This window comes from Ursus arctos, unplaced genomic scaffold (genome assembly GCF_023065955.2).
Source record: "Ursus arctos isolate Adak ecotype North America unplaced genomic scaffold, UrsArc2.0 scaffold_28, whole genome shotgun sequence".
Classification (NCBI taxonomy): domain Eukaryota; kingdom Metazoa; phylum Chordata; class Mammalia; order Carnivora; family Ursidae; genus Ursus; species Ursus arctos.
In genome coordinates, this window is record NW_026622963.1 from 22,917,517 (window position 1) to 22,930,075 (window position 12,559).

General features: G+C 40.3%; 1 protein-coding gene across 1 annotated transcript in view; it reads left to right on the top strand.

Annotated features, from left to right (window-relative positions):
* The window catches only part of LOC113263647 (protein FAM169B), an 82,902-nt gene that overhangs the window by 44,413 nt on the left and 25,930 nt on the right, over nt 1-12,559 (top strand). The window contains exon 3 of the mRNA XM_057303733.1: nt 6,574-6,751. Within this exon, the coding sequence (XP_057159716.1) occupies nt 6,574-6,751 (178 nt within the window). The remainder of the gene's footprint in view (nt 1-6,573; nt 6,752-12,559) is intronic.

The following is a 12,559-nucleotide window of genomic DNA, read 5'->3' on the forward strand; positions in this document are numbered from 1 at the left end:
CAGGTCTCCTCCTGAGGGCCATGAGGGAGAATCTTTTCCAGGCGTCCGTCCTGGCTGCTGGTGGCCTCAGGCATTCCTTCTCCCCATGTCTTCACATCATCTTCCCGCAGTGTGGGTCTCTCTCTGTCCAGATCCCCCCTTTCTATATGGGCACCAGTCATACTGGATTCAGGTCCATCCTAATGACCTCATCTTCACTCGATCATCTGCAGAGACTCTCTTTCTAAATAAGTCACATTCCCAAGTACTGGGTGTTAGGGCTTGTGACATCTTTCTGGGGGACGCTATTCAATCTGGAATGCCCCGCCAGTAAGGAAAATAGTAATAAATGGCTGTATGCAATAGACATCTGGCTATTGGCAGATCTCTCTCACCTTCCTGAGTGGCCTCTCATGTCTTCGTTTTAAAACTTAAATCCCCATCGTCTCTCCAGTGTGTAGGAAAATTCTGCTTATTGCGTCCAAGTAATGTTTTTTGCTACTTAGTCTGAGTCAGACATTGTGTTAGGTACTCGCCTGTGTCCTCGGACTCTTTACAGGGATTATCTAATTTTAGAATCCTCAAGGTATTTGTTTTGCAGATGAAGAAATTGAGGCTGAGCCGCACAGCTAGTGAGTGAGTGAACTGGACCCAAACTCCAGTCTCGTTGACGTTGGGCCTGTAGGTCTTTGATGGGCTGCAGCCTTATGGAACTGTTGTAAAGCCAAAGTAGAATGGCAGGGGTGAGGGCAGGTGCCACAGCAGCTCCTCAGAGTCCTTGTGGCATCCACTCCACTGCAGTTTGGCTGGGACAGAGGCTGATGAGAAAGGTAGTTAACTAGTGCAGAATTTAGACTATTTGCCTCACGTCTGCCTGTTTTCCTTTGATTGGCATATTTATCTTAATTCCTTAGGTGCTTCTTGGCAGTCTTAAATGGTGGATCTGTCCACAGGTATCTGGAATTCCACTTGATCTCCCTCATTGGGACCTACAAATACAGAATGAAATAACAATATTCTTTTGAGTTTTGTTTAGAGAATGAATTGATAATCTGGGGTTTTCCCTTCTCTTGAACAATTAAAAAAAAAAAAAAACCCAAAACCAAATACATTTTTCCCTTCAAATAACAGCTTCATACTACATATATACACATAACACATACTATAAATTCCACCCTTTCAAAGTGTACAGTTCAGTGATTTTCAGTATTTGCACAGAGTTGTGCCTCAGTCACCACTATTGAATTCTAGAATGTTTTCATCACCCCAAAAAGAAACCCCTTACCTATCAGCAGTCACCCCTCATTTCCCTCTTTCCCCAGCCCCTGGCAAGGAATCTACTTTCTGTCTCTGTGCATCTGTCTATCTTGGACATTTCGCATCCCTAGAATCATATAGTATGTAGCCTGTTGTGGTCTGGCTTCTCTCATGAGCATAACGTCTTCAAGGTTCGTCCCCATTCTAGTGTGTGTTAGAGCTTCATTCCTTTTATGGCTGGATAATATCCCACTGCACGGTTAGAGCTTGTGTGTTTATCCGTGTATCTATTGACGGACATGTGAGTTGTTCCTACCTTTTGGCCATTAGGAATAATGCCACTATGAACACTTGCGTACAAGTTTTTGCGAGGACATATATTTTCAATTCTCTTGGGTATATACCCAGGAGTGGAACTGCTGGTCATATGGTAATTCTCTATATAACTTGTTGAACCGCCAAACTGTATTCCACAGCAGGTGCACCATTTCCCAGTCCCACTAGTAACATCTGAGGGCTTCCATCACTCCATGTCCTCCCTGACACTTGTTTATTGTCTGGTTTTTTTTATGTTCTTCATCCTACTGGGTGGGAAGTGGTATCTCATTGTGGTCTTGAGCTGCATTTCTCTGATGGCTAAGGGTGTTAAGCATTTTTTCATGTCCTTATTGGCCATTCATATATCCCCTTTGGGAAAATAGCTATTAAAATCCTTGGCCCACTTTTTAATTCAGTTATTTGACGTCTGACTGTTGAGTTGTAAGAATTTTTTATGTATCTGGAGCAAGTCTTTATTGCATACTTTGCATATTTGATTTGCAAATATTGTTTTCGTCTGTGGGTTGTCTTTTGCATGCCTGTTTCCCCTCCCCAGCTTTATTGAGATAATCTGATACAAACAATGTGTACATTTGAGGCATAGGAGGTGCTGATCTGATACACTTACATGTTGCAGAATGATGGCCACCATGGTGTTGGCTAACACCTGCTTCACATTACAGAATTGCCCTTTATTTTGGTGATGAGAACATTTAAGATCTACTCTCTTAGCAACTTTAATATAATACAGTATTATTAGCTATAGTTCCCCTGCTGTATATTAGATGCCCAGAACTTAATTCATCTTATAATTGGAAGTTTGTACCTTTTGACCAACATCTTCTCTCTTCTCCTACCCCCAGCCTCTGGTAAGCACCATTCTAGTCTCTGTTCCTGTGAGTTGGGCTCTGTAAGATTCCACATGCATGTGAGATCATGCAATGTTTGTCTTTGATTTCACTTAGTATAATGCCTTCTAGTTACATTCACATTGTTGCAAACAGCAGGATATTTTCAGGTCTGGTTTTAATGGACTCAATAGATACTGTTTTGAAAAGTGTCCTCCCCCCCCCCCCCCCCGCCCGGCAAAATTAACAATGGTTTGAGATTCAGCCAATGAGTGTGGGGTACCCAGTGGGGCAGCCTCACATACCCATTTGTCTTGCTGTCCCAGCTCCTTTCCACAGGTGGGCCAGGGGTATTTAGTGGTTGGGTGTTCCGAATGCCAGGGGCAGTCTGACTTGCTCTTTAAATAATTTTTTTTTTCTTTTCTTCAGAACAAGAGCAGTCACTTCTTCCATGTGTCAATTCTTCTGTGTTTAGCTGAGGGAAACCCTGAATTCTCTGAAAATGTGGCCTATGTTGTGAACAGAAAGAAACCTGGATGTTACTTGCACTTAATGAACTGTGTCGTAAACATCGATCCGCCCCAACTGTCTATGGAGATAGTTTCCCTCTCCATTTGTAGAATTTTGGGTCTTGACTTTTTTTTTCTTTTAATTACATTTTGTTTCTTAGGCAGCTATTCTTTATAAATTACCAAAAAAAGAAAAAAAAAAGCAAAAAAAAAAAAAAAGCTTAATGTTCTTTCTGTTAACAAAATTAGTGGTCCTGATTGAGGGATTAGAATTGGATCTCGGTTTTGTGTTTCCAGAAAGGTTTCTAAGTCAGAATCACATGTCACACATTTCTTTTTTTGCCCCGTAATGAAATTGGACAAATTAAGTGCATTTTCTTTTCTCCTTTTTCTCCTGCCAGTTTTTGATTGGATATTTCCCTTCTGCCAGATGCAATCTGCTTTTCTCTTCTGGTTTTCCTCTGAACTTTTCAGTCTTCTAAGTTGAAAAATATAACCTCCCACATCACCCCACTCAGGTTGTGCGACCAGCTAGTTATTCTTCAAGTCTGACGTGATTTGGCTGCTACTGTCTGAGATACAGAATCGGGGCGGCTTCTCCGAGTTGAGCTGGTGTGGTTTTCACAAAGCTTTTCCTCATTTAAGATTTGGGTCCAGATGAAGGTGAACTATTTTACATTCGGGACCAATTAATAAATCTATTGGCACCGAACACTTCATGCTATTTGCGAGGGGGCAGCAAGCTGCCTTATTTTTTTATTATCAGAGCATTTGAAAACAAGTGTTTTTTTTTTTTTAACCCACCCTTCCCCCAAAACAAGCGTTTTAAGGACAACTTAGGCAATCTTCTCCCTTGACCAGTGGAAGAAACCGAGGCTCAGAGAGTTGGGCATTGCGAAGGAACTCCCAGCAAATCCAGGCCAAGAAGCCACAGTCACAAATGATGATGATGAGGAGGATGATAAAAATTTAAGGACTAAGTATTCAGTATAAAACTCGTGTAGACATTTATATTAAACTTCCCTTTTCCAAAGCCTTAGCTGTAATGGATGAAGGTGCAGAAGGGAACCATGGGCTGGGCTGTCGCAGGTGCACCAGCCTGGGACTCAGAAACCCTGGCCTGTGGTTTTGAGCCTGTCTGCCTCTGACAGAGCCATCGTCCAGCTGTCATAAGTCCTCTTTGGAATGAGGCAGGGAAATCAATAAATGTAATCACTTAACCTCCTTGAGTTTCCATTTCCTTACCTATAAATCAGGACCTCCCCAGCAGGTAGGAGAATTGGATGCTAGTGTGTGGGTGGAAGTGACAGCCCATTTAATGGCATTGCTGATCTTGTGGTGATGCATAGGATGGGTGACAAACACCCACGCACGTAGGCTGTCACGCAGCAGTCTTGTCAGTAAAATCTAATAAAACAACATTGTCACTTGATCAATAGTTGATTGGGTTCATCTCAAGTATCACATTTAGTGCTGGCTTGTGGCTGTCCGGAGGAATGCATTGAGAAGGACTCTATGACCGTATGCAGGCTCAGCCACATAGAGCGGGATTGATTAGTTATGTCTGCTGTGGGTGCAGGAGTGGGAGGCCTCTGTTTATGCCACATATTTGCCACCTGTGGGCTATATACATGCAGAAAATTCTTTTTTTTTTTATAATGATTTTTTATTATATTATGTTAGTCACCATACAGTACATCCCCGGTTTCCGATGTAAGGCTCGATGATTCATTAGTTGTGTATAACACCCAGTGCACCATGCAATATGTGCCCTCCTTACTACCCATCACCGGTCTATCCCATTCCCCCACCCCCCTCCCCTCTGTAGCCCTCAGTTTGTTTCTCATAGTCCATAGTCTCTCATGTTTCATTCCCCCTTCTGATTACCCCCCCTTTCTTTATCCCTTTCTTCCCCTACTGATCATTCTAGTTCTTATGTTCCATAGATGAGAGAAATCATATGATAGTTGTCTTTCTCTGCTTGACTTATTTCACTCAGCATTATCTCCTCCAGTGCCGTCCATGTTGTAGCAAATGTTGAGAACTCGTTCTTTCTGATAGCTGAGTAATATTCCATTGTATATATGGACCACAACTTCTTAATCCAGTCATCTGTTGAAGGGCATCTCGGCTCCTTCCACGATTTAGCTATTGTGGACATTGCTGCTATGAACATTGGTGTGCATATGGCCCTTCTCTTTACTACGTCTGTATCTTTGGGGTAAACACCCAGTAGTGCAATGGCTGGATCATAGGGTAGCTCAATTTTTAACTTTTTAAGGGACCTCCACACTGTTTTCCAGAGTGGCTGTACCAACTTGCATTCCCACCAACAATGTAGGAGGGATCCCCTTTCTCCACATCCTCTCCAACAATTGTTGTTTCTTGCCTTGTCTATTTTTGCCATTCTAACTGGCGTAAGGTGGTATCTCAGTGTGGTTTTGATGTGAATTTCCTTGATGGCTAATGATTTTGAACATTTTTTCATGTGTCTGTTAGCCATTTGTATGTCTTCATTGGAAAAGTGTCTGTTCATATCTTCTGCCCATTTTTTGATTTGTTTATTTGTTTCTCGTGTATTGAGTTTGAGAAGTTCTTTGTAGATCTTGGATACCAGTCCTTTATCTGTAGTGTCATTTGCAAATATCTTCTCCCATTCCGTGGGCTGCCTCTTAGTTTTTCTGACTGTTTCCTTGGCTGTGCAGAAACTTTTAATCTTGATGAAGTCCCATAAGTTCATTTTATCTTTTGTTTCTCTTGCCTTTGGGGATGTATCATGAAAAAGGTTGCTTTGGCCGATGTCGTAGAGGTTGCTGCCTATGTTCTCCTCTAGAATTCTGATGGATTCCTGTCTCACATCGAGGTCTTTCATCCATTTGGAGTTTATTTTTGTGTATGGTGTGAGATAGTGGTCAAGTTTCATTCTTTTGCATGTAGCTGTCCAATTTTCCCAGCACCATTTACTGAAGAGGCAGGAACATGAAGTCATTTTGACTTGTTAATGCGAAAACTCTGTATGGGCCTGACCTTGACCACATATAGTTTCCTCACCTGTTGTGACATTGCGGTGGGCAACAAGTGGTTTTGCTTTAGAACAAGATGGGCCTTGACTCCCAGTAATTCTCTGGGATTGGGACTGTAGTGTAGGCTCCAAATCTGCCACATCACAAGCCGTTGGAAATCATCTGCTTGTGACGTAGCCCTGGATCCCCCCAATTCTTTACCTTCCTTCTGAGGGCCAGAATTCTAGGGCTGTTATTAAAAATGGTGGATTGGGTTTATTTCTGGGCTCCAGGGGAGCTGGTGAAATGGCTTGCCTGCCCCTCCGCCCCGGAAGTAACTTCCTGTTTTGTTGACCTGCAATGGATTGTTCCCTGTCGACTTACCTTCCACATAGGTGGCCCTGGGGACCCAGGAGGCCCCTCTGGCACTGCCCCTCACTCCTGGAGGCCGATGGGTGCAAAAGGTCAGGCTTGTGAAAACCTCGGTGAGAAACTATGATTCACATTTTGGCTCTTGAGCATGAAAGGAATCGTGCAATGATGGCGCACACACCCGGCCCCAACGCGTGGATTGATTCCAAGTGCAAAATTTATCGCGTGTGATTTTCCTCTCTCACTTGCTTGTTCTTTTCCTCTTTTCTTTTTATTCCCCCTTCAAAGGTTCAGTCATTTGGGGAAAGGATTGTGCTTTTCATTCTAAATGTCATTATTTTTGGAAGATTGGAGAGAAATTTGGATGACGGTGACATGTTTTTTTTACCTCACTCTGTGAAGGAGCAAGCAAAGATTCTGTGGCGGGATGGTTCGGCTGTTGGATTTTACACAACCAAAAGGAAAGGTAGGGGACACGCGGCCGCAGGTGTGGGTGGGGTGGGGAGGCTCCCTAGATGTCTGCCTGCCTCCGAGGACTCCCTCAGCACAAGTGTTCCTTGGAGAGAATCTTCTGGCACAGGAAATGTCACTAATTCAGCTGTCCTGTAAATAAACCCAGGTAAACCCAAGGTATGGATTTCATCTTCTCATTTCCATTTTCCTGGCAAATAGGGTGAAAAGTGTGTCCTTTTGATTCCCAGGCAGTGCCATGAGCCTCATAAAATGCTTATTGCTGCTCATGGTATAAAATGACTTTGCAAAGCACGACGCTCTTCATTTCTTTTCTTTAATGTTACCAATTAGCTGTCAGGAAAAATACCATTGCTAATAGCTGACATGTGGCGCAAAAGCACACTGGATGCCAAGATTTTTTTTTTTTTTAATAATGATTTTTTATTATATTATGTTAGTCACCATACAGTACATCCCCGGTTTTCGATGTAAGGCTCGATGATTCATTAGTTGTGTATAACACCCAGTGCACCATGCAATATGTGCCCTCCTTACTACCCATCACCGGTCTATCCCATTCCCCCACCCCCCTCCCCTCTGTAGCCCTCAGTTTGTTTCTCATAGTCCATAGCGGATGCCAAGATTTATAGACATTACCTCAGAGGAGGGGGAGGTCGGCCATGATAACAAGGTTGGGATAAAATACTGGGACTTATTTTTAGGGGCTGTGACGAGAAGTGAGGGTGATACTAGGACCATTTTCCTCAGGGATTGGTCTCTTTCTTTAAAGTCACTTTCTTTAATTTTTTAAAGGCTGTCAGCATCTCTACTCCAAGCGGTCCCAGCCCTGTCCTTCAGTTCTTATTAAGTCCTAAATTTTAGCAAGAATAAAGTTTCCCAGCGAACTTCCATGGACATGCTGTTCTCCTGGGTTACGTGTTTTTCTCAGGGGCATCAGAAGGCTGATGGTGGTGTTGAGCTCTGTTCACACCGTGTGTGTGTTCACCTGTCCAGGATGGAGCACATCCACTTTTCTCCCCCTCAGTGTGAGATGACCAGTTTTCCATGCAGATAACTCCGTTAGTTAACTCTTTGTCAAGGTCAGTCCACACACTCCAGTAGAGAGGTTGGTTGTGGCTGCCTTGTTCTTCCCAAGGTCGACCCAGACCTCAGAGTAGAAGGAGGACCTTAAGATGTTGAGCTGAGGAAGCCCAGACTAGGTACTTGGATTTCTGCCTCGTCTTCATTGTCGATGAATTCCATGAATTTGGTGGAAGGTTCTCTGAAGCTGCTCACTGGGTCATGTCGTTTTATCCATGAACTGATTTTTTTAGGTGGCAGTTGACTTTTAGTTACTCAATTTATTTAAGAAGTATGAAACCTGTGTAAAATTAAATAAAGAAAATATATGCTTCAGGTATACCTTGCCAATTCAAACTTTTTTTTTTTTACTGCCTTTTGCTGGATTAGCTTATCTTTTTGGAGAGACAGAATAAAAATATTTCCGTTAGAATAATTACATACACGTTGCTACCAGCAATGTGTGAGAGTTCCAGCCACTGCACATCCTTGCCAATACTTGGTATTGTGAGTCTTTTTAATTTTACCTCTTCTACAAGGTGGGAAGTAACTGGTTTTAATTTACATTTCGCTAATCGTGAACGATATTGATGATGTTTTCACGTACTTTGTTGATGGTCACATATCTTCTTTAAGTGTCTGTTAAATATTTTAGCCCGTATTTTATTGGGTTGTTTGCTTATTGCAGTTTCTTCATATAAGTGTCAGTTCTTTATCAGGTATGTATTTGGAAAACATTTTCATTTTGGCACAATAGTATTTTTCAGAGAGCAGACATTTGAAATTTTGATGAAATCTATTTTATCAGTTTACCAATTTTCATTATTATCCAGTTCAAAATATTTTCTAATTTACTTTGTGTTTTTTATGAGTTCTTTAAAGTGAGTTTTAAATTTCCAGATATTCCAGATGTTTTATTTATTTATTTAATTTTGATTTCTAACTTAATTCTGTGGCAGTAAGAGAATGTAGTCTATTACATTTTAATATTTTGATAACTATTGAGAATTGTTTAATGGCCCAGTATATGGTCTCTATTGGTAGACATTCCCTGTGGACTTGAAAGAATGTGTATATTCTGCAGGTATTGGGTTTAGTGTTCTGGAAATATCAGTTGGGATAAGGTAATTAATAATGTCATTTAGATTTTCTATATTCTTACTGAGATTTTTGTCTAGTTCTATCAATTTCTGAGAGTTTGTTAAAGTCTTTATGATTGTGGATTCATCTTTCTCTCATTTTAGTTGTTAGTTTTTACTTTATGTGTTTTGAAGATTTGTTATCAGTCACATCTATATTTATAATTGTTATGCCTACCTGATATATTGGTTATTTTATCATTATGAAGTCCCCAGTTGTCTTCAGTAATATTTCTTGTTATGAAGTCTGTTTTGTCTGATCTTAATATATAGACTCATCATCTTTCTTAGCTTATTGTTTGCATGGGATACATTCTTTGTAGCTTTTAACTTTTACTCTGTTTATGTCTTTATTATCTGAAGCATATTTTTGTTGAAAGCATACAACTGGGTCTTGGATTTTATTCATTCATTCATTCATTCATTCATTCATTCACTTTTAGATTTTATTTATTTGTCAGAGAGAGAGAGGAGAGTGAAACCTGGGACCTGGGACTTGAGCCGAAGGCAGACACTTAACCGACTGAGCCACACAGGCATTCCTCGGTCTCGGATTTTAAACATAGTCTTAAAAATATCTTTGTCTTTTGAATGGAGTATTAGTCCACTTACATTTAATTATTGGTATGATTATACTGAGGTCTTCCCTTCTGCAATATGTTTTGTCTTCTGTTTTTTTTTTTGTTCCTCTGTCCCTCCTTTATGTCTTCTTTTATTTTAATCAGATATTTTTTTAGTATTTCATTTTAATTTCTCTATTGCCTTTCTAGTTCTGTATTTTCGCATTTTTAAATTTTTAGTTTTGCTCCATGGATCACATGCATCTTAAACTTTTTCCAGTTTACTTACAGTTAATATTGAATTATTTCAGGTGAAATATAGAAATCTTCAATGGTGTGTTTTTACTTACTTCTTATTTTATTTACATAGTGCTATTGTTATGTATTAGATCTGTTTATGTTATGAACCTATCATCATTGATTTATAATTTTTAATTTAGTAGTCGTATCTTTTAGAGATATTAAAAAATAGAATAAAATAAATATAGTTAAAATCTTTACTCACATACTTCCTTTTTTTTTTTTTTTTTTAACATTTTATTTATTTATTTGAGAGAGACAGCCAGCGAGAGAGGAACACAAGCAGGGGGAGTGGGAGAGGAAGAAGCAGGCTCCCAGCAGAGGAGCCTGACGTGGGGCTCAATCCCAGAATGCCGGGATCACGCCCTGAGCCGAAGGTAGACGCTTAATGACTGCACCACCCAGGTGCCCTGTCACATACTTCCTTTTTAAAAATTTTTTAATATAGGTCCCACTTGCTATCCAGTGTCATTTTTCCTTTAGGCTAAGGTACTTACTTTAGAATTTGCTGTAGTGTGGTTCTGCTGGCAACAAATATCTCAGTTTTTGTTTACTGAAAATTTATTTTATTTTGCAGTCATATTTGAAGGATAGTTTAGCTGGATATAGAAATATTACTGATAATTTTTCCCTCCTTCAGTGCTTTGAATGTTTTTCCAGTCTTCTGGCTTTCATACTTTCTAGTGAGAAGTCCCCCAGTTATTTATTGTTATTTCCTCATATACAACACAAAGGCTCCTCTTATTGCTTTCAAAATTTTCGCTTTAACTTTAGCTTTTTTATATTTGTAGTGTGTCTAGGAATGATTTTAGTTTTATCTTTCTTGGGGTTTGGTGAGCTTCTTGAATCTTTAATGTTTTCTACCATATTTTGGAAGTTTTGGGCCATTATTTCTTCAATTTTTAAAAAAGATTTTATTTATTCGACAGAGAGAGAGAGAGCACAAGCAGGGGGAGTAGCAGAGGGAGAGGGAGAAGCAGGCTCCCTGCTCAGCAGGGAGCCCGATGTGGGTCCCAGTCCCAGGACCCTGGGACCATGACCCTAGCAGAAGGCAGACGCTTAAATGACTGAGCCACGCAGGCATCCCCATTTCTTCGGTTTTTTAAAATGCTGCTTTCCTTGTTCTTTTCCTGGGATTCCAGTTGCGTGAATGCTGGGGTGCTTCATAATGTCTTACATTTTGTCTCTAAGGTTTTATTAATTTTTCTTCAAACATTTTTCTCTCTGTTGGGTAATTTCTACTGGTAGATATTTAAGTTCATCTGCCATCTCCAATCTGTTATTGAGCCCATTGACAATTTTTAGTTATTGTACTTTTTAGCTCTAGAATTTATATTATTTTTTGTAGTTGCTATTTTTCCGTTGAGATTTTTCCATATATTTCCCTTTAATTTTTTGAAGTATTTTATTTTAATACTTTGAATATATTTGTAAAGCCGTTTTGAAGCCTTTGCAAAATCCAACATCTGGGCCTATTTAAAATCAGTTATATTGACTATTTTTTTTTTTTTTTCCTGAGTATGGATCACGCTTTTCTGTTTTTTTCATGTTGAATAACTTTTGGTTGAAAATCAGATGTTGCAGGTATAGAATAACAACTCTAATTTTTTTGGTGTGTGCTTCTCAGGATTTTTAGATTTTTGACCTAGTAGCTGTTCAACCTGCTTGTATTCAAATGGTAGACTTTGTCTCCTTTGTAATATATAGCTGCTGATATCTGTTTATGTGACTTCTCATGCCTGTTTCTTTAGCCTCGCCCTGTAGAGGTCTTCCCTGTGCCTGCAGATTTGGTGGTTGAAAGATTTGAATATGGATTTGGCTTATCTTTCCTGAGGTTTTTGTGGTTTTGTGGTTTGTTTGTTTTTTTGTGGTGTTTTTTTGTTTGTGTTTGGTTTTTGGGTTTTTTTTTTTGTTTTTGGCTCCTGCTGGTTTGGGGTTCTATACTTTCACTGTTCAAGCCCGTTTGGCCTCAGCTGTCTGCCACTTGAGCTATCTCAGTTGAGGAATGTCTATATTTGAGAAAAGCATCAAACTCTCAGATCTGATCCTGTGTGGTGCCATTTTTCAAACTATGTCTCTGGTCTTTGACTTTTTTCTTGTTGGGTTCCTTGGGGGCTCCTTCACTCCTGTGTAGGCTAGCTCTAAGCTAGGGATTTGGGCAGTTGTTCTGAACTTGAGGTTCATTCTGTTATCATGGTGCTTTAAATTTCCAGCTGCTTTTCTTTTCTTTTTTTTTTTTTTAAAGATTTTATTTATTTATTCCACAGAGGTAGAGACAGCCAGCGAGAGAGGGAACACAAGCAGGGGGAGTGGGAGAGGAAGAAGCAGGCTCATAGTGGAGGAGCCTGATGTGGGGCTCGATCCCATAACGCCGGGATCACGCCCTGAGCCGAAGGCAGATGTTTAACTGCTGTGCCATCCAGGTGCCCCTCCAGCTGCTTTTCTAATCCTAAATCTGATCTCTGATACCTTTAACTGGTAATGTTTCAGCTTTTCCCACCAGTGTTTTCTGTAGCTTTGGGGGTTGAGTTATACCCCCCTGGCCAGTAAGCTGCAAACTCATAAGTTTTACCTATTTCAGTTGCAATTTTCTTTTTTTTTTCCTTTTTTTTTTTTTTTAAAGTAGGCTCCACACCCAGCGTGGAGCCCACCACAGGGCTTCAACTCATGACCGTGAGTTCAAGACCTGAGCTGAGATCAAGAGTTGGATGCTTAACCCACTGAACCACCCAGCTGCCCTTC